Source organism: Cricetulus griseus, chromosome 2, assembly GCF_003668045.3.
Source record: "Cricetulus griseus strain 17A/GY chromosome 2, alternate assembly CriGri-PICRH-1.0, whole genome shotgun sequence".
NCBI lineage: Eukaryota > Metazoa > Chordata > Mammalia > Rodentia > Cricetidae > Cricetulus > Cricetulus griseus.
The window spans coordinates 83771261-83792860 of NC_048595.1; the positions used below are offsets into that span (position 1 = coordinate 83771261).

A 21600-nucleotide genomic window follows, 5' to 3' on the forward strand; every position below is an offset into this window, starting at 1 on the left:
TGAAGGTTATTTTTGCTATAACATACTATACATATGTTTCTACTCTTACTTAAGACACTTTACCTATGTAGCTCTTTTAAAATTGTAATGTAAGTTGGGTGGTGATGCCACACACCATTAATCCCAGCACTTGGGAGGCAAAGGCAGGTGAATCTCTGAGTTTGAGGTCAGCCTGGTCTACAGAGTGAGTTCCAGGAAATCCAGGGATACACACAGAAACCCTGTCTTGAACCCCTTCCCCAACAAATTGTAATGTAAAGTTCTAGTCCTAGAAAGCTATTTTTACAAACTGCTTAGGATAATTAAGATAACAATCAAACTTCTATGGACAAATAGAGATGTATCTCTTGCTGGGTTTCCTGCCATAAAGGAAGGTCAGCTGGTTGCTTCTTGGCCTCTCTGAGCTAATGAGTTTTCACCCCCATATCTGACTTCTTAGTCTTTATGGTAAACAGAACAATAGAGAGTTAATTTAAACCTACATATTGTGGCTGCCTCAGAGCCAGGGCCGCAGGACTGGAAGTTCCTCCATGCTGTAGCCTCAGTGGCCAGAGGTGTGATGTCTGTGGGGCCATAGGGCAACAGATGGCAATTAAAATATCAGGAGATTCATGTGCAGCCACTAAGCCAATGGTAAAGCATCGGTGCAGTGGAAGCAACCGTTTTAGTTTCCATTTATACCTAGAAAAGTTTGTGATCTCATGATAGAGTGTTGAATCACATAACACACAGGTTTCCTCCTTAACACCATGTGGGCAGTTGTAAGAAAATAAAGGGTGAGTACAAAGCACCTAGTTGAGTGTTTGAAGAAGTCAAAATTGAGAAGTAGGATTTCAGAAGAGATGCCCACCACTATCTAGAGTGTGGGAATGCCATGTTTTACTAGAAACTGAGCATACCTGTAGTGGCCACAAAGTCTTTATTGATACTAATAAGCTCAATGCTTGGATTCTGAGAGTCAATGACTGGTTTAGAATTTGTAAGGATGTCTATGTGACAGATTCTGGGCCTCGGACTCATGGGTTAGTATTACTTAAAAACAAAAGGTAGAGCCTTGAAGAAGACTGCCATCCTTAATGATTAAGAACTTGGACTAGTATTGGAAAAAGTTTATGTGAGCAACTAACAGAAATTAAATAAAGTACATGTGGTGGTTTGAATAAAAATGACCCCCATAGGTCCATAGGGAGTAGCACTATTGGGAGGTATGGCCTCTCTGGAGTAGGTATGTCTTTGTTGGGGAAAGTGTATCACCAGGGGGTGGGATTTGAGGTCTCAGAAACACAAACCAGTCTCTTCCTGCTGTCTGCCAAACCAAATGTAGGACTCTCAGCTACCTCTCTAGTACCATGTCAGCCTGCATCCTGCCATGCTTCCCATAAAGACAATGAACTAAACCTTTGAACTGTGAGCCAGCCCCAATTAATGTTTTCCTTTGTAAGAGTTGTGCCTTGGTCATGGTGTCTCTTTTTTACATCAATAGAAACCCTAACTAAAACAGTACATGTAGACAACTATAAGTTCAAAAGAGAAATTCAAAAATAAGTTAAAAATGCCTCAAGGCAATAAAATGAAAGCAGGACATCAAAGATTACATGTTATTGCCAAGCATGGTGATGCATGCCTTTAATCCCAGCATTTGGAAGGAAGAGACAGGTGGATCTCTAGGAGTTCCAGGCCAGCCTAATCTACATATCAAGTTCCAAGACAACTATGGGTGTTACACAGAGAAATCTCGTCAAAAAAAAAAAAAAAAAAAAAAAAAAAAAAAAAAAAAAAACCCTTACAGGATAAAAAGCAATGCAAAGAGGAAGTTTATGATGGTATATGCTCACTGTAAAAAGGATCAAAATAACCAACCAAATTCTATATCTTCCAGGAACTACCAAAAAGGACAAACTAAACACAAAATTAGCCAAATGAAGAAGATAAAGATTAAAGCAAAAATGAAGAAAAGAGAAATTTTTAAGTTAACAAAATGAAAAGTTCACATTCTGGAACATGAAATTGGTAAAGCAGTGTGTGTGTGTGTGTGTGTGTGTGTGTGTGTATCTTCAGACTTAAGGGGATAAACACACACACACACACACACACACACACACACACACACACACACACACACACACACGGGATGTATTAGAATGACTTACAGGCTGTGGTTCAGCTAGTCAAATAGTGGCTGTTCACCAATGGAAGGTCCCAGAATCCAGTAGTAGTTCAGTCTACAATCCTGGATGTTTAATTGGGCCCTGAGGTAGCAAGGGCCTGGTGACAACAGTGAATCACCCAAAGGCAACCATAATGGGCAGCATAGTTGTCTTACTTGGGGTTTACTATTTCTGTAAAGTGACACTATGACCACAACTCTTTTGAAGAAAGCATTTAATTGGGGTGGCTCACTTACAGTTTCAGAGGTTCAGTCCATTGTCATCAAGAAAGGGAGCATGGAAGCGTGTAGGCAGAAGGGGTTGCTGTAGCTAAGAGTGTTACATCTTGCAGGCAACAGGAAGTCAACTGGATGTCACACTGAGTGAAGCTTGAGAAAAAGAACTCAAAGCCCACCCCCACACTGACACACTTCCTCCAACAAGTATGCTTCAACAAAGCCATACTTCCTAATAGTCCCACTCCCTTTGGGGGTCATTTTCCTTCAAACCACCACAATAAACAAAGCAATGTTCATAAAAGCCTAATCTGTAATGGTCAGCACAGGCAAGGTGAATTTTATGGTGGCATGACTCGTATGGACCTTTGGTACTTGCTAGTCAATCATTGTATTTCCAGGCATGAAATAGATAAGAAGCCGAATACATTTCTGTTTGGTCTGTATAAACAGAAAAATTCTCAAACAAATGAAAGAAAGGCTGCATTGGATAATGGCAAAAGGCATGGGCCAGTGAATCAGTTTCCAGACTTGAACCAGTTTGTAGACCCAGCACCCCTTGAATGAAGGGGTGGCTAGTTTCCCCTAAGGAAGGATCCTGATAAGACACCTAAAAGTTTTACAGTTAGCCTTTCTCCAGTTCTTTCTGAAAGAGACCTATTGGCTTTTATGAGGGTATCTTACACTGGGGTGGGGTGGTGGAGGAATGACAATCAGACTTTCTGGAGTCTGTTGGATAATGGCTCTGAATTGATGCTGATTCCCAGGGGTACCCAGAAACATTATGGCCCTCCAGTTAAAGTAGGAGTTTTAGCTGATGTCTGACTCACAGTAGGTCCCATAGACTCCCAAACTCATGCTGTGGTTATTTCCCCAGTTGACTATAAAATCAGAATAGATATAATTAGAAATTGACAGAATTCTCACATCGGTTCCCTGATCTGTGGAGAATGTAGTTGACTTTCTCTTCTTGCGGGGTGAGGGAGTCCACACTGCTCCCAAATAAAGACACAGAGACTTATTGTTAGTTACAGTAGTGTAACTTAGCCTTACTGTAGCTTATTTCTAGACAGATTTTCTAACTTAAATTATCCTATTTCTCTTCTTTAGAGTTTGGCCTCTAGGATTTTTACCTTTCTTTATTCTATATGTCTTTCTTTCCTTTTTTACTCCATGGTGGGCTGGGTGGCTGGGTAGCCAGGTGGCCAAATGGCCAGTTGGCTGGGTGACTGGATGGCTGGCTCCTGGCACCTCCCTCTATCCCTTTTCTCTCATTTTTGAGCCTAGATTTCTCCTCCTACTGATTCTGTCTGCCTACCAGCCCTGCCTATCCTATCTCTGCCTAGCTATTGGCTGTTTGACTCTTTATTAGAGCAATCAGGTACCTTAGGAAGGCAAGGTGAGACAGTTGCAACCCATCTTTATATAATTAAATGCACATCCTTACATCATAAAGCAAATGCAACACAAATAAATGTAACACATCTTTGCCTAGTTAAACAAATATTCCACAAGTGAGGGGTATTATGGCTGAAAAGGCTAAATGGAAGCCTTTAGAGTTGCCTTTGCAACTAGTGAACCAAAACTAGTGAAAATAGTGAATCAAAAACAGTATCACATACCTGGAATAACTGCATAAATTAGTGCTAACATCAAGGACTTGAAAGATACAGGGCGGTAGTTCCCACCACATCTCCCTTTCACTCCCCTATGTGGTCAGTGCAGAAGACAGATGGATAATGGAGACCAATGTTGACTATCAAAACTCAATCAGGTAGTAATTCAATTGCAGCTGCTGTACCAGATGTAGTTTCCTTACCTGAGCAAATTAACACATCTCCTGGTACAGAGTGTGCAGGTATTGATTTAAAAAATGCCCTTTTCTCAGTACCTGTCCATAAGGACCTCCGGAAGTAATTTGTTTACACTTGGCAAAGCCAGCAGTATGCCTTTACAGTTTTGCCCTGTGTCATACTTGGTTAGAAGTGATCTTGATCATCTGACTATTACACAGAATATCACACTGGTGAACGATATTGATGGAATTATGCTGACTGGACCAAGTGAGAAGGAGGTAGCAACCTCTTTGAACTCATTAGTAACACATATGCATATCAGAAGATGGAAAATAAATCCAACCAAAATTCAAGGACCTTCTACCAAAGTGAAGTTCTTAGGAGTCCAGTGATGTGGGGCATGCAAAGATATCCCTTCTAAGATGAAGGATAAATTACTGTACCTGGTCCCTTGACACTAAGAAAGAAGCACAACATTTAGTGGGCCTATTTGGATTCTAGAGACAACACATTCCTCTCTTGGGTGAGTTACTCTAACCCATACACCAATTGACTTAAATGCTTGTAGCTTTCTGTAGGGTCTGGAACAGGAGAAGGCACTTCAACAGGTCCAGGAAGCTGTTCACACTGTTCTACCACTTGGACTATATGATCCAATAGACCATCTGGTACTTGAGGTGTCAGTGGCAGGTAGAAATGCTGTTTGGTGACTTTGCAGACCATGTAGGTGAATTACAGATGAGACCTTTGGGATTCGGAGCAAAGGTATACCATTATCTCCAGACAAGTATTCTCCCTTTGAGAGACAGCTCGTGGCCTGCTATTTGGTCTTAGTGGAAACTGAACATTTGACAATGGGCCACCAAGTTACCATAAGACCTGAACTGCCCATCATGAACAGGGGGTTATCAGACCCACCAACTCATAAAGTATGATATGCACAGAAGCAATATATTATCAAGTGGAAGTGATATAAATGAGATCAGATCCAAGAGAGTCCTTAAGGCACAAGCAAATTACCTGAAGAAGTTGCCCAAATGCCCATGGTTTCTTCTCCTGTTACAATGCTGTCTGCTGCCAAACATGTACCTATAGCCTCATGATCATGTGACAGAGGAAGAGAAGACCAGGACCAGTTTACTGATTATTCTGCACATTATACAGGCACCACCCAGAAGTGGACAAATGCATCATTACAAACCCTTTCTGGGACAAGCCTGAGAGGTATTGGTGAAGGGAAATCTTCATAATGAACAGAATTTTGGACAGAACACATGGTATTACTATTTGTTTTAAAGGAGAAATGGCCAGATGTGCGATTGTTCACTGATTCATAGGCTATAGCTAATGGATTGGCTGGATGGTCAGGGACTAGGAAAGAGCATGATTGGAAGATTGGTAAGAAAAACATCTGGACAAGAAGCATGTGGATAGATCTCTCCAAATGTGCAAAGGATGTAAAGATACTTGTGTCTCATGTAAACGCTCATCAAAAGGTGACTTCAGGAGTTCAAAAATCAAGGAGATAGAATGATCCATTCTGTGGACAATCCCCAACCATTCCTGTCATTCTCCAATGTGCCTATGAACAAAGTGGCCATGGTGGCAGGGATGGATTTTATGCATGGGCTCAAAAACAAGGACTTCCAGTCATCAGTGCTGACCTGGTTACAGCTACTGCTGAGTGCCAGATCCGCCAACAGTCAAGACCAATGCAGAGCCTCACACATGCCACTATTAACTTGGGTGGCCAGCCAAAGACCTAGTGGCAGGTTGACTACATTGGACCACTTCCCCTGTGGACAGGACAACACCTTGTTCTTACTGGAGTTGATAATCTTTTGGTTATGGATTTGCCTTTCCTGCACATAATACTTCTGCCAAGACCACCATCTGTGGACTTACAGAATGCCTTCTCCACTGTCATGGCACACCACCCAGTACTGCTTCTGACCAAGGCACTCACTTCACAGCCAGAGAAGTGCAGCAGTTGGCCCACAACCATGGAGTCCACTGGTCTTACCATGCTCCCCACCATCCTGAAGCAGCTGGCCTGATAGAAAGATGGAATGACGTTTTGAAGACACGGTTACAGCATCAATTAGGTGGCAGCAGCCTGGAGGTTCTCCAGAAGGCATCTATGCTTTGAATCAGCGTTCAACAGTACTGTTTCTCCCATAGCCAGGATCCACTGGCCCAGATCCAGGAATCAAGGGGTGGAATGGGAATAGTTCCACTCACTATCATTCCTAGTGATCAACTAGAAAAATTTTACTTCCTGTTCCCATGACTTTAATTTCTGTCGGCCTAGTTTTACTTTCAATGGAGGGAGCACTACTGCTAGGAGCCACAAGAAACATTCATTTGAACTAGAAGTTCTGATATCCGCCTGGCCACTTTGGGCTTCTCATGCCCTTGGCTAACAGGCTAAGAAAGGAATGACAGTGTTAGGAGGTGACTGAAACAGATTACCAAGGGAAATGGGATAGCATCTCCACAATGGAGGTACAAGGATTATGTCTGGAGTGCAGGAGATCCTTTAGGGCATCTCTTGGTCCTATCATGTACTGTGATTGAAGTCTATGAAAAACTACAACATCCTAATCCAGGCAGGAAGACAAAGATACAGATCATTGAGAAATGAAGGTGTGGATCACTCCTCCAGAAAAGAGCCAAGACCTGCTGAGGGCTTGCTGAGGGTGGAGGAAATACAGAATTGATAGTATAGGAAGGTAGTTATAAATACCAGCTTAGGTCTCATGACCAGTCTTTCTGTCGTATTTTGTTAAGAACATGTTTGTACAGATATTTGTGCTGTCTTTCCTTGATTTCTTTGTTATGTAACAGAACAAAAATTAAGTGAATATCAGTGGTTATCATGTTTAAGTTTTGAGATACCAAAAGAATGCCCCTCAAGGACTATTACCACCTATTCTAAAATTTATAATGCATTTGTGATTGTACAAGGGATAGTTCTACCGTGTTGTGTACAATAATGACCCTGTTAAATACATAATGCTTTTGCATTTGCAAATGGGAAAGTTGTATATGTTTAATTGTGACATGGCTATTATTTCCATTTGGAAATTAAACCTGAAACAAGGAGATAGATAGTTTCTCAAGTTGACAAGGGATGGACTTGTGATGGCTAGTCTTAGTTGTCAACTGACTACATCTGAAATAAAATGCCAGCTCGATACAACTGTGAGGGATTTTTTTCCTAATTAAATCATTTAAAGCTGAAAAACCCCTTGTAATCCAGACCTTTCGAGGGGGGAGGACCCAGCTTTCATCTGGGCCACCCCTTCTGCTGGCAGCCTGTATAAAGCACATGGAGGAGGGAAGTTCCCTCTGCCTGCTTGCTCTGCTCTCACTGGCAAGTCAGTGGCATTGCAGCCTACTTCTTCAGGACTCCAGATGAGACATTCAGCCTCATGGAATTCATTGCTGGATTCTTGGACTTTCTGTTAGTAGACAGCCATTGCAGGACTAACTGGACCATTCAAATAAATCCCATATATATGGGATTTATTAATTATATGGGAGTTATATAGAGAGAATACAGAATATATACAGAATATACAGAAAACATATATAATATAGAGAATATATACAGAATATACATATGTATTCTGTAAGTTTTCTTCCTCTAGAGAACCCCAATGAATACAATACCATAAAGGCATTTACACTTGATTTGTATTGAGAAACAAGTGACTAAAACATTTAGAAAGAAACTGAAACAAAAAAAATCTTGGAAAGTCATATAAGCAAAGATAAATTGTCTAACACAAAAGAACCTAGAATGGGCTCCTAGGGAGGAAGAATTCAGAGTACCTAAAATAACTTCAGTAGAAGAATATAACTTCAGAGATAGGGGTATAGCTCCCTGGTGGTAAATACTGAGGTAACAACCCTGACAACCTAGGTTCAATCCTCAGCACTCAATGAACAAAAGGATAGAACATAACTCAAAGATTTAAAAAATAGCAACTAAGGCTTTTAGTTATAAGCTTGAATTTTTTCTAAAGAGAGATGAGATTAATATCTAAAAGTGGATTAAAGGTGGATCCTCTGGAACTGGAGTTGCAGGTGGTTGTGAGCGACACTGTGGGTGCTGGGAATTGAATCCAGGTCCTCTGCAAGAACAGCCTGTGCTCTTAACTGCTGACCCATCTCTCCAACCCCCAATTTGTCTATTTATAAAATTCTTGAGATTTATTTTATGTGTATAGGTGTATTGGCTGCATGCATGCCTGTTCACCTCATACATGACTGATGCCTGAGGAGATCAGAAGAGGGTGTCTAATCTTCTGGAACTGGAATTAGAGATGCTGTAGGCTGTCTATCACATGTATGCTGGAAACTGAACTCGGGTCCTCTTCAAGGGCATCAAGTGGTCTTAACCACTGAGCCATTTCTCCAGTCTCAATTTTTCTACTTCTAAAAATGTCAATAATGAATACAAGTTTTGAGCTCTATCTCTCCAGCTGCAATTTATACATTACCAACATAAGTATATAATATGTATACACCGAGCACAAGCTCATGCAGAGACTTGGATTGGCCAGTAGGGGGAAACCTTGCACCTTGCTTGTACTTGACCTTCCAGTCTCTTAAACTTGTAAGAGATCAACCTTTGCCGATTTCTTGAGCATCATCAGAATCCAGATGTCTGCTGGGAAATGTAGTTCATCTGTGTATGAGCCTAACAGCATTTATAATTACAGAGACTGTGGCGGGTTTGCTGGGTCTGCCCTATTATCTCCAGAGTGATAAGTCAAATGGGCCCTTTCTTCAGTGCTTGTTTGGTTTGTCAGTAGTGTTTGACCAGCCCTCTCCATGTTTTTATACAACTAGTTACAATTTTATTGCTTATCGGATGGATTAAACTGAACGCAATTGAGCTGAGCACCAATTATTTAACACTGAATGTCACAGCAATTGGTGCATCTCTGCATAATAAAACTTACTTGGTTGTTTTATAATAAATAAATGTCCAACACTGCATTTGGAAACAGCGTATTCAAAGATGGGAGGTTTTTTCGGTTTGTTTGTTTTTTTAATCCATTTCAAGTAGGTCCATCCTCTGTAGTCATCAAAAACTATTTAAATTTCTTTTATATCTGTATAAAGTCGAAGTGTCAACATCAACACTGACCTTTCTCTTCCAAAAAAACCAATTCTCAATCTTACAATGATGTTTATCAAATGAATTATGAAGGACAAAGCCAGGGATTTCTGTATCATCCACATAGGCACACATAACAACCGTATTTTTAGTATTTCTTTTGTTACTGTTTTCAGTTTTTTTAAGATTTACTTGTGTGTGGGGGGGGTGCATGCAGAGGTCAGATTTCCTGGAGCTGGGGTCACAGGTAGTTTTGAGCTGCCTGATGTGGGTGCTAGGAACTTCACTTTGCTCCGTCCTCTGGAAGCATCTTTGCAGACACTCTAAGGCACTGAGGCTTCACCAGGCTCTTAAGCACATCTTCAATCAGCTAGTTTTACATTTTTCACATTAATGGCTAAAATATTTTTAAAATCTATAATTTAACACCATTGACTATGCTTTATGTAAAAAATAATGTCAACAGTAACATCACTACCATCCCGTTGAACCAAATGAACTGACAACACAATTCATTTTTTATATATAAAATGGCAGATACATACTATATATAATCTTGTTGTGAATAGTTTTATGAATTATGCTTGGGAAATTCCAGGGGGGAAGTCCTGAACACAACTCATAAAACTATTCACGATAAGACATATGGAAAAGTATGAGTAATGAAGAAAGAAGAGGGCAAGAAAGACACAAGCAAGTCTGGCCTACATCACAAAGGTTCAAACCCAGTACCTTTGGTATGTACATTCTAGCACCAACTCTCATTCACCAGCATCTGTTTATATCAGTCAACAGTGTACAAATCCCCCTACACCCACCTGTACACAGGTATACCAACATCAGCTCTCAAAGCACTGGCCAAAGGGGTTATTTTTATTCTGTTTCTCATGTAGACTTTTTGTTTTAATTTGTTGTTTGTTTTATCTTCATTAATAACTGTCCTGGTTAGTTTTTTGTTTTTGTTTCAACTTGACACAAGTTAGATTATTTGGGAAAAGGGAACTGGCCTACAGACAACCGTGTGGGACTGTTCCTTGAATGATGATTCAGGAAGGTCCAATTCACTATGGAAGTACCTCCTGGGGCAGGTAGTCCTACATTATGGAAGATGTCAGGCTCACAATCTACAGGGAACAAACACTCCTCTATGGCCTCTGCTTTAATTCCTGGCTCCAGGTTCTCAAATTCACTTCCTGCTCCCTACTTCCCTTCATGATGGATGACAATCATTTCCTCGCCAACCTGCTTTGGTCATAGTTCACAATAACCACATTTTTCTATGCAAAGAGACAGAAAATTACAAAATGATCCTGCCCCTTCACACTCACTGAACACCATGTAGTTTCTGTCTATAAGTTTCTCATTCCAGCCATCTTGAGAGTAAGCTAACATGGTCTCTTTCCAGTATGTTCCACTAATTTCCTCATGATCTCCTAGCACAATGGCTCTCAGCCTTCCTAATGCTGCAACCCTTAACACAATTCCTCATGTTATGGTGACCTCCAGCCATAAAATTATGGTATCGCTACTTCATAACTGTAATCTTGCTATTGTTGTGAATTGCAACGTAAATATTTGATATGCAGAGTATCTCGTGTGCCACCCATGGGTGGAGTCACTACCCACAGGTAGAGAACTTCTGTTAGCACCTTCTTTCGCTCTTAAAGCTGGGGCCTTCCTTTGTTATTTTTTATCCGAATACAGCCAGATGGACTTTTAAAAGCACACCTCTGACCACTCTTCCTGTTGTTCTCTTAAAACTCTTCAATTGCTTCTCCTTTATATGAAAATCAAGTGTCTATCAACCTCTTCTTGGACCCACATGAGCTGAGAGAGGATGAACTGTGCCCACAAAAATACGTCCATTGAAAACTTTACCCACAGTGTCTGAGAGGGTGATGTGATGTAATTATGGTAAAATGGGGTCTTTAGGGTGAACACTAACATAGTATGATCAGTGTCTGTACAAAAATAGAGTAGGATATAGTCAAGATCAAAGGGAATACTTCCTGAAGACACAAGAAGGCAAATGTCTAATATTCAACCAATGAGAAAGACATCACGACAAAACAAACACAGTTGAGCACTTTAGTCTCAGGGTCCTAGCTTCAAGAATTAAGAAAGTTTAAATTTTTCCCCACCATAATATTTTTGTTAATTATTTGGAAATTTCATAAGGGCACCCCGTCACACTTGGTCTCCATTTCCCAGGCCCAGCCTCCCACCCTCATGCCCCTATAAAACCAAACAAAAAACCTTCCAATTTATGTTACCCACATACTCATTGGAGGATGGTCAAACTCCCAGTGGCCAACTGCCAGGGTTCATAAAAATGTCTTTGATTCATCTTGACTTTAGGTCAGAGAGTTCAAAACTATCCTTATTCTTCCAAGGTGAAAGTCATTAAGACCTAAAAGTCTAAGACATGGCTACTGTAGGATTTTGGTCTTAGGTGTAGATGTCTTATCTAAATAATAAGAGACTTGGTCTGAGGTGTGGTTACTCTTAATCCTCAAGGCCAGATAATGACAGACTTATTCTAAGGTGTGGTTACTATTTAGAGAATAAAGGAAGAAACCTTGTTTCTTCCTTGTATCATGATAAAGAAGTCTTTTTGCCATTTTCCTCTTTTGGGTTGGGGTAAAGTTGAAGAATAAATTTGGAGCATTCAGTATTCACTGGATTGACCTCCTGACTCTATTCTGTGTCTCTATCTTTTCCTCAGTAACTTTACCTGCCCTTTCTCAATCCACACACCGGCTATCAGGTACGAACCAGCCAAGTCGTCTGAATTTGACTGAAGCCCCACCGAGCAGGCTTACAACAGCCATCCCCTTAAAGAAAAGTGAGTCCTTTCCCACCGCACCCACACCACAAGCCATCAGCTGTGAAGAGCTACACTTCAGCTTCTTTATTACAGTTTTGAGGGCTCTCTTCAATAGTTTCCTGTCTGAACTGTCCTTTTTGGGGGGTGTCTAAGGGCAGTTATCACAGAAACCAATGTCTTTCATTCTCATTATGAGACTGCAGTCATCAATACCACTGCAAAAGAAGCTTCCTTGGCCATAGCAGTGGGCAGCATGAACTACGGAGCATGAACATCAACCTGGTGCCTTGGTCAGCACAGACCACAGACATCAACAAAGCCTGCTGTGGCATATGGATCATGGACACCAACATGGCCTCTGGGAGCAACATGAACCACAGAAGTCTTTCAAGGAGCAGTAATCCAGAAAACAAACCTTTCTTCATTTTGAATATCTTGTTGCTCAGAGGCAGAGCTCCAAGCTGCTGTAACCACCCTGCCCCGAGTGCCATCCACCTCACCCACACCACGCTTGTTGCTTGGTTGTGAGGAGTGTGGTTAGCTAGCAGTCTCTGATGCTAACTGCTTCATACCCACCCACCTTTGCGCTAAGGTGCTGGTCTCTTTGGGGTGCACCTCCAATGACTGAACAAAACCATGGCAAAGCATTTCGGCCTCACACGAGACAGACGGTGAGCTGGTGTCAGCAGTGTGTACTATTACTTTGGCTTCTAGGGGACTAAGGAATATTTCCGCCTGGAACACAAATCAAATAAGCTTGTGTTCCTTGCTATTCTTCTTGGCACTGAATGTACCTTGGCATCATATGAATGACTTGAATGTTTCCACAGGATTTCTGAATGAGTTACTTGTTTAATTAGCTAAAAAGTGAGACTGAGGTCAAGGTCATTAAATCTATATCCTATTATCCAGTTAGTTTCAGAAATGCTAGCTAGTTAAAAATGGGCCGTTAACTGGTTATACATAAACCCCTTATACCCCTTACACACACTCTGCTAATCATTTCTCAACTGCCTTAGCTTTGTCATATAAACAGTCTACACTCGGTGTCAGATGGAGGAGGGGTGTTAGCATGGTCAGCGACAAGGAAGGTGCCTGAACTGAAGTCATTGAGTGGAAGGGAACAGCTTTTGCTTTCTGCTATGGAAGCAACTTCTAATTCATTACTAGAAAAGCGGTAATCCATAGCCAGGTGTGGTGCTACAGCCTGTAATCCCAGTCTCTGGAGCCTGGAACAGGAGGATTGCCACATGCCCAAGGCCATTCAGGGCTACATAGTAAGATCAAGGCCAGCCTTGCTGTGCAGGGTTCCAACAAGGTCATATCAGGCTCTCAGGACTCACATTAAAAAAGATGTTCATGGCTGAATACACACTTCAGCCAAGCAGTGGGTAGGCGATGGAGACTGGAGGATTGCTGGGACTTGCTGGCCAGCCAGCCTAGCTGAAATGTAACCTCGAGCTCCAGATTCAGTGAGACATCCTGTCTCATGGGAACAGAGGAAACAGTAATAGAGGAGATGACTGCTGTCCTTTCTGACTTCTGCATATACTAGCCTAGGCACAGGCATGTGCACACACAAACACATGTTCACACACACCACAAACAACAAAAAAGGAAGAGGAGAAGGAGAAAGTAAAAGCACAAACCCAAAAGGAATCATTCACCTGTCCACCCATCAAATCCTTGTTGACCAGGAGAGAGCTGTAGTCACCCCTCACTCACTCCATCCTGAGCTACAACCATAGTCCCACATTTGAAAGAATCCATGAGCACTTTCTTCAGTAGTGCCTGCCAGGCAGACACCTCTGGAGGTCTACAGCACTGTTTATTCCTCTTTCTCTATTTAACCATCCTCCCTTCATGTTAAAAACTCCCTGACCTGGGTAGTCAGTTAATAAAAGCAGAGCCTCCTGGGTTAGTCTTGGGTTTAAATCTAAGTTCTCCCGTTGACTGGCTGGATGACCCTGGACAGTTAATTAATGTAACACAAATAATATAAACCCAGAGACTGATATTGGGGTTCAAGCTGAAGATCAGATAAGCAAAGCAGCCAAGCAACCAGAGAGTTCTTACTTCTGCCAAGGCTGGAAGGGGGATGCTGTCCTCAATGTTGCTGGAGACTCAATGCATGCTCTGAGACCCTGCTCCTGTCTTATTTACCTCTCTAATTCTGATTCAAGGCATGCACCACCATCACCCAGCTTCTATGGCTAACTAGTATGGCTGCTGGGATTAAAGGTGTGTACCACCACTGCCTGGCCTCTATGGCTATGACTACCTTTGCATTCTGCTCTCCAGGCAAGCTTTATTAGATCATAAACAATGTATCACCATAATTTACTCTTTCTGAGTTTTAATTCATACTATGGTAAAATGAATAAAATAGTACATACCATATAGAGCCAATGCAAGGTTGAAGTAAGATAAAATATAAGTACCTGCCTCTTTTTTGAGTTCTTTATTTTCCCAACACAAACGCTATTTTATGTTTCCAGTTTCAAGGTAAATGAAATTTGCACTGATACAAAATATGTTCTGATTATAACTATGTCTTTGTAAGCAGACTCTTGGCATTTCTGCTTGGAACTCTATCAGCAAATATGACTTTGAAAACTACTGTTTTTGTTTAATGATGAGATTATGTCCGGTCTATAGAAATCCAATTGTCTCTAAGACAAAAACAGCTGATGCAACTTGACTATTAACTTAGCAGTTTGGATTCTGGTGTCAATGCTCTCTGAACAAAGGTTGAGTGGCTTTTGGGGTCTGTCAGCTTAGCCTCGGGAACATATGGGCAGGAGGCACTGGGCCAAAAGAGGGTGTGTGATCCCCTGTAACTGAAGTTACAGACAGTTGTGAGCTGCCATGTGGGTGCTGAGAACTGAACATGGGGTCTCCTCTGCTACAGGCCACAGCATTATACATGGAGATCTCAGCTGCCAAAATCATGAAGCTGACCCACCAGGGTCATCATGCATTCCATTGGAGGAAATCCAATTTGCAGAGCTTTGGGGATACCTGCCTTTTGTATAGTCACTGTCACTTCTATAAAACCCTTGTAAAATCACAGTGCTCCCCTTTCCATAGTGGGATTCATCCCCCAAACCCTAGCAGTGTATTAAACAATTATTGGGCACAACTCCCTGTTGAACTGGTAAACTGGATAACCTTCCCCCCACATCATGGGCCCTGGTTCGAGAGTATTCACACAGAAAAACCTTTGTTCTCATAGTCAAATCCACATAACTTAGAAGCTAACTCCCTACAATTATCTCTTATGGCAGGACATCTTGCAAGGAGAGGAGCCTTGCCAATAGACCACATTCAGAACTTCAAAAGATAGGCACTGAGTAGGAGACATGGCCCTCCTGACAAGCAGGACTAGGCAGCCTTGATTTCTCTACAGCCAGTTCAGGAGACTGCAACCTACTTGGCCCTGCTCTACACTAACAAGGTATTAATATTTTGTACTCACCTCCACCTCAGTTTCACTGACACAAGATCCTAGTCTAGGAAATTAACTGTTTGTTCCTTTACCCCTAGAGATACAAGAAAAAGCACTGGATCACTTAACCAGCCACAGAAACAGGAATTCCATCTCACCAGGGCATCTGCAGTATGAGTGCACTGATGCTTAGCCCAGGCAGAGTCCTCCTATTTCACATAGCCTTTCCCAGACCCCAGGGAAGGAAGCAGAAGAAGGTGCTCAGAGAGTGCACAGAACTGCCATGTTTTCTTCACTTTTTCTACATTTACCAATTACAAACTTCTAGCTTAACTAGCCACATAAATGTAGTTTTATGCACTAACACTCCTTCACCCCTCTTAAACATCATAGCCCTTGCTCCATTAACACTTCCTGACTCTTAGTTTTGCCCAGGTACCTGTTTAAAAAAACAAAACAAAACAAAAAAACAAAAAACACTACCTCTGACACATAAGGCACCCACTTTGTCAGATCTTATCTGTTTTTAGGTCCTGAGAAATGCATGTCTTGTATCTTGGATATTGCCAGAGAATTGCTAATTGTGTCTGTATGAGTATATAAACTGGACACTTGTGGGATCAGAAAGAACTTTTTAAAGAATAAACATATATGAGTAGCATATGTCTAAGAGCTGATTCATTCATGCTCAGATCCTTTTAACCAGACCCCATGCTTGCTGTTTAGCACCATGCCTGAACCTTGAAGGGAAACAGAGGCTGGCACTCAGAGATCTGAATACTCCTCAAAAACAAGTTTCAAGGACTCTGACTCCCTCTTCTGACCTCCACAGCACCAGGCATGCAGCAGTGCACAGACACATATCCAAAACAAGCATTCGTAAACATAAAAGAAAAATAAATATTTTTAAAATGATTAATACATCTACTTCTACACACCATTGGAGTCTTAGAGCAAAGATGCTCTGCCCCCTTGGCCTCCCACTTCAGTTCCATCCCCCCCACATATAATTGGCTTTCTGATTTCAAGCCAGATCTAGTTACAGCTGGCAGGTTCCAAATGGCAGCTCTCTAAGGCATCCACTATTTTTCTTGATACTATGTTTTGAGAAATGTGAAACTACAAAATCAATCCATGGAAGATGGGACTGCCAAGTTTGAAGAGGGCAGAAGCAATTCTTGGCCTCACATCAGTAAGTGAGGAAGCATTCCACAGAGGGTGACAGAGGTGGAGGAGATCCATAGTTACAAAAAACAACAACAACAACAAAAACTGAACTCAGAAACTGTATAAGTACAAAGCAGCCAGGGAGTGGAGTACAGCCACCATCAGGAAAGACTCAGTCCTGACTCAGAGACATTCTATTCCCTACCAAAATGAAACTGTTGCTGCTGCTTCTGCTTGTGCTGGGTTTGGAGCTGATCCTAGTGTGTGTCCATGCAGAAGGAAAAACTGGTCTCATTGGAAAGAACTTTAATCCAGAAAAGGTAGACTCTGTGGGGCATGGGGACTTCTGACTCAGAGGGTTCTTCAGGGAACTCTGAAACCAAGTGGGGCCTTTAAGAGGAGGGTTGTGGCTTGTCACTCTGTGAGACAAATGAGAGACTTCAGACTGTGAAGCAAGACCACCTGTGAGTTATCCATATCTAACAATGCCTGGGGTCCCTCACTCCCACCGAGAGATAGAGACACGATCTTAAGCATTGTGCCAACTGATGTAAGATCTAGTCCTGTGTATGCTCATGCCTAGGCCCAGGTCAGAGTTCAAGTGGAAACCTGTCCATGAGGTGCCCCTGCCCTTCCTCTCTTAACAATTTGCTTCTCTATTACAGATTAAGGGAAAATGGTATACCATTGGTTTGGCCTCTGACAAAAGAGAAAAGATAGAGGAACAGGGAAGCATGAGAGTCTTTGTGGAATACATTCGTGTCTTTGAGAACTCTTCCTTAGCTTTTAAATTCCATACCATGTAAGTGTGTTCTTACTGAAAAAGAAGAAATGGAAGCCTGTCATGTACTCAGGCCTCTACACACACACACACACACACACACACACACACACACACACACACACACACACACCATATGCATGTACCCACACAAACACACAAAGAAACATATGCTCCTCAAAGCACGTACTTGTACACACACACACACACACACACACACACACACACACACACACACTGATACTAAACCAAGATTTCATAACTGGGGCTTTTTCAAAAGTCAGAGACAAGTGTTGGGGACAGGAACAAATTCACCGGGGATGAAATAAGCAAAGGTCAGAGGCATTTCTGACACCATAATTACTGAAAAGTACAGCACAGGTTAAAAGTAGATGATCATGAATTAAATATTTCTGACTAGTTGTTAGCCAAGAAAGTCCACCCTTCAACTGCAGTAAAGGAGGCTAATAATAATTCTCTGTGGGGTGGAGGGCCACATTGGGCAACATTGCAAAGCACTAATTTGATGCAGATGGTGGACTCTGGCTGATCATCTGTACAAGTGAGTGACGCTGAGAAGTAGTCACAGTTTTAACAGTGATTTGATGAGATTATCTTTCTTTTTCTAAATGATATGCAAATGTATGTATACTAAAGTATCAAGTATAGGTGAAGTAACACAAATGAAAGCCTTTGCTCATTTTACAAACACGTTCAAAAGTTAAGCGGAATCAGAAACAGGAGATTCGGGTGGAACAGAGGCTGAGGGGACCAGCCGTATCCAGGCCCTTAACCAGCAGCTGACTCTGTTTCACAGTGTAAATGGAGAGTGCACCGAGCTGTATGTTGTTTGTGACAAAACAGCAGAGGATGGGGAATATGAGGTTGAATGTAAGTATACAGAACGTCTCTATATCTATCCATAAGAGACTTAGTAAACCCAAATGTCTTTAGTATGTGTGTGCGCGTGCGCGCGTGCGTGTGTGTGTTTGTGTGTTTGTGATCACATGTGCCACATTTCTGAGGATTGAACTCAAGGCCTTGTGCACATTAGTCAAACTCTCTACTGCTGAACCACGGCCCTAATCCTCTTGAGACTCTCAGTTGCTTCCTGATCATTGTTTATTTAGCTAATGCAACAGGAGCCATCTAATAACTGCATCCCAGCCTTGGGCAGGTGGAACGAGTAAGGAAAGATGGATTCTCGTCTCCTGCCATCTGTCTGATTCTGCCCCAGTGGCTGCCACCAGTGTACATTGCTCAGGATGCAGCAGCAGGTATTTGACACAGTGAGCTTATGAAAGACAGAGACAGGTCCCTGGAAGCTGCTGATGGAGGTAGTCAGGCTTTGGAGAGGGTAACAGAGGTGAGTTGCTGCTGTGACTAACTGTTCACTAGAGGTCGAGCCATCCTCATCCCTTCTCCTAGAAGTTACTTCATGAAGTCCAAAGAGCTACAGATAGAAAGCATCAGACATTTGAACCCATCTCTTCCACAACATGCATTTTAGCTTTCTATATGTAATAAAGAACAGATAAAAGGTTTCCATTACTTCCTGTGAACCAAAGAATTTCTGAGCTGTGTTCCATTTCTTCCACAGATGACGGATCTAATAGATTTACTATACTTGATACAGACTATGATGATTATATTATAATTCATCTTAAAAACATCAAGAATGGGAAAAAATTCCAGTTGATGGAGCTCTATGGTAGAGTATTTTCACACATACACCGATCTTGGGATTTAAGAAGAAGATAGAAAGAAACCCTAGGCCTAACATGGTCTTTCTAGCCTGGCCCTGAACTGCCCCTCTTTTCCTTAACTCCTGAAAACAGATGCTCACCTCTGTCATCCCTCAGGCACAGTGGTGTGGGTGGGAGGACTTTGAAATCCTTTACTATGCCAGTAAGATATCCTATGGATGCCTAAAATAGCCTATGGATGCCAAATTCAAGACAGGTCATGTCCATGCCTGTTAATTGTGTTGTCAATCATTTTCTCATCCTTCCGGTGGGGGGAGGGGCTGTCCCATCATTCATCTCAGTGAAAGTGGTCAATACACAAGATGTAATCACTGCTGCCACCATTATTTTCCACAGGCCGGAAACCAGAGCTGAGTTCAAACATCAAGGAAAAGTTTGAGGAGCTAAGCAAGAAGCATGGAATTGTTAAGGAAAATATATTGGACCTAACTGAGGCTGGTAAGTCAGGACTCATATATCTTCCTTTTCCTGATTTTATACCATAGAAAGGACAAAAGTAGGACATTGGCAGTCAGACATGTTGCCGCTAGAGAAGCATCAGGTGTCTCTTGGGTAAATATATTGGACCTGGTCCCTGAATGTGTTCTTGTTCCTACCCTGCAGATCGCTGTCTCCAGGCCCGAGATGGAGAAAAGGCCTGAACCTCCCGGTGGGTAATCTCTAGTGAGAGTGAACAGGGGGTGAGCAAAAATGAGGCCCTTCCAAAGGCATTCTTATTACAATAAGAAATAATCAATAAGGAACCTTTGAGGAGAGCTTAAAATTTGGCTTCCAATTATCTGGGTTTGTGATTTAGTCCTACGAGCTTTTCAGTAAGTGACACAAGCGATTAAGTAAGGAAACTAGGATGTGGACTGAATTAGTGGCTGTACCATTGTATGAAAAGGAATCCGCAATGCATCAAACTTCATTAAGAATGTGAGTATAGATGCTCACCAGTGTCTGGGGTCCACCTCCCTCCCACTCCTGACACTGACATCTTCCTTTGACATCTGTGCAACCTTAGCTCCTTCCATGGGAATGGAACTTCCCAATCTGCACTCTCCTCCAGTCTAGAGAGCACACTAAGTTCCTCGTCTGTCCTCTTTCCCATTTATTCCAAGATTTCGCTCTGATAATGTGTGAAAGCCTTTAAAATGCTTTTATCATTATTCCTCAATTTACTGAAAATTCTTCAGAGCTTTGTAATGAGTCTTTCTCTGTTCCACCAGCCAGCTCCCAAATAATGACACAGACTTGTTATTCATTATGACAGTACAGCCTGTAGATTAGGCTTGTTCCTACTTAAGTTTTATAACTGAAGTTCACCCATTTACATTAATCTACATTCACATGGTGTTACCTCTCTTCCATCTTGAACCTCCTGTTTCCTCTCCAGTTCCTCTGGCTGACAACTCTGCCCCTTCCTTTTCCCAAATTTTCTCTCTCTCTCTCTCTCTCTCTCTCTCTCTCTCTCTCTCTCTCTCTCTCTCTCTCTCTCTGCCTGAAAGTCCCACCTAAATATCTTGTCTTGATATTGGCCATTCATCTCTTTATAAAACCAATCACAGTGACACATCTTCACCCAGTGTACAAATATCCCACAACAGAGCTGCTTATGTCAAAGACTGTGGGACAAGCTTCAGAACTTTCATTACTTTTATTTTTCTTATGGCATCAGTAAGGATAAAGTCATTTATTCTATGCCTTTCTCGTGGTTTTCTGGTTAGCAGGGGAAGGTCTGCTTCTTCACCCTGTGTCTGTGTACTAGAATGGCTCTCTGTCCTGAAGTCAGCTCTAGAAGTGCTTAATGAGTGTCTGTATGCTTTCTTCCTGGCTTACTCAGGGTTGAGTGGGGACTCCTAACCTGGACTCAAACACCATCCCTTCCTGTCTGCACGCTGTCCTGTGACAAGTCCTGTGATCTGATTCCCATCGCTGTCCCCCAGGAAACCATACTCCCTGCATCCCCACCATCTTTCCTGATTACCTAGGAATCAAAGGCTTTCTTTTAAATGTCTCTTTGTCACCCCCATGACAACTCTCCATGAATGTCTTCCTCTCCCTGTTCAATAAATGATTACCCTTGCAGATACATGTGTGTCTCTGTGTCCAAGATGATGTTGGAAAGACAAAGAGTAGATGAGGAACCTGCTGTGTCCTGTAGGCAAGTTCTTCCTCATGTCCCAGAATTGAACCCGAGTTTCAGGTTTTAACTCCTCTGCAATAATCTGAAGCCTCAATGAGTGCTGCCTGCTCATCGGTTCTCCTGTTTTAGTTGCCTTATAAGGACTATAGGAACACAGACTTGCTTCACACTTT

General features: G+C 42.0%; 1 protein-coding gene across 1 annotated transcript; it reads left to right on the forward strand.

Moving 5' to 3' along the window:
• The first annotated feature begins 16770 nt into the window (after nucleotides 1-16770).
• LOC100772566 (major urinary protein 20) lies at nucleotides 16771-21373 on the forward strand. Its single transcript, XM_027402988.2, has 7 exons — nucleotides 16771-17072; nucleotides 17418-17554; nucleotides 18351-18424; nucleotides 19134-19244; nucleotides 19636-19737; nucleotides 19903-19948; nucleotides 21125-21373. The coding sequence occupies exons 1-6, from the start codon at nucleotides 16962-16964 to the stop codon at nucleotides 19938-19940; spliced, it is 573 nt and encodes a 190-aa protein (XP_027258789.1). The 5' UTR covers nucleotides 16771-16961; the 3' UTR covers nucleotides 19941-19948; nucleotides 21125-21373.
• Nucleotides 21374-21600: the final 227 nt, after the last annotated feature.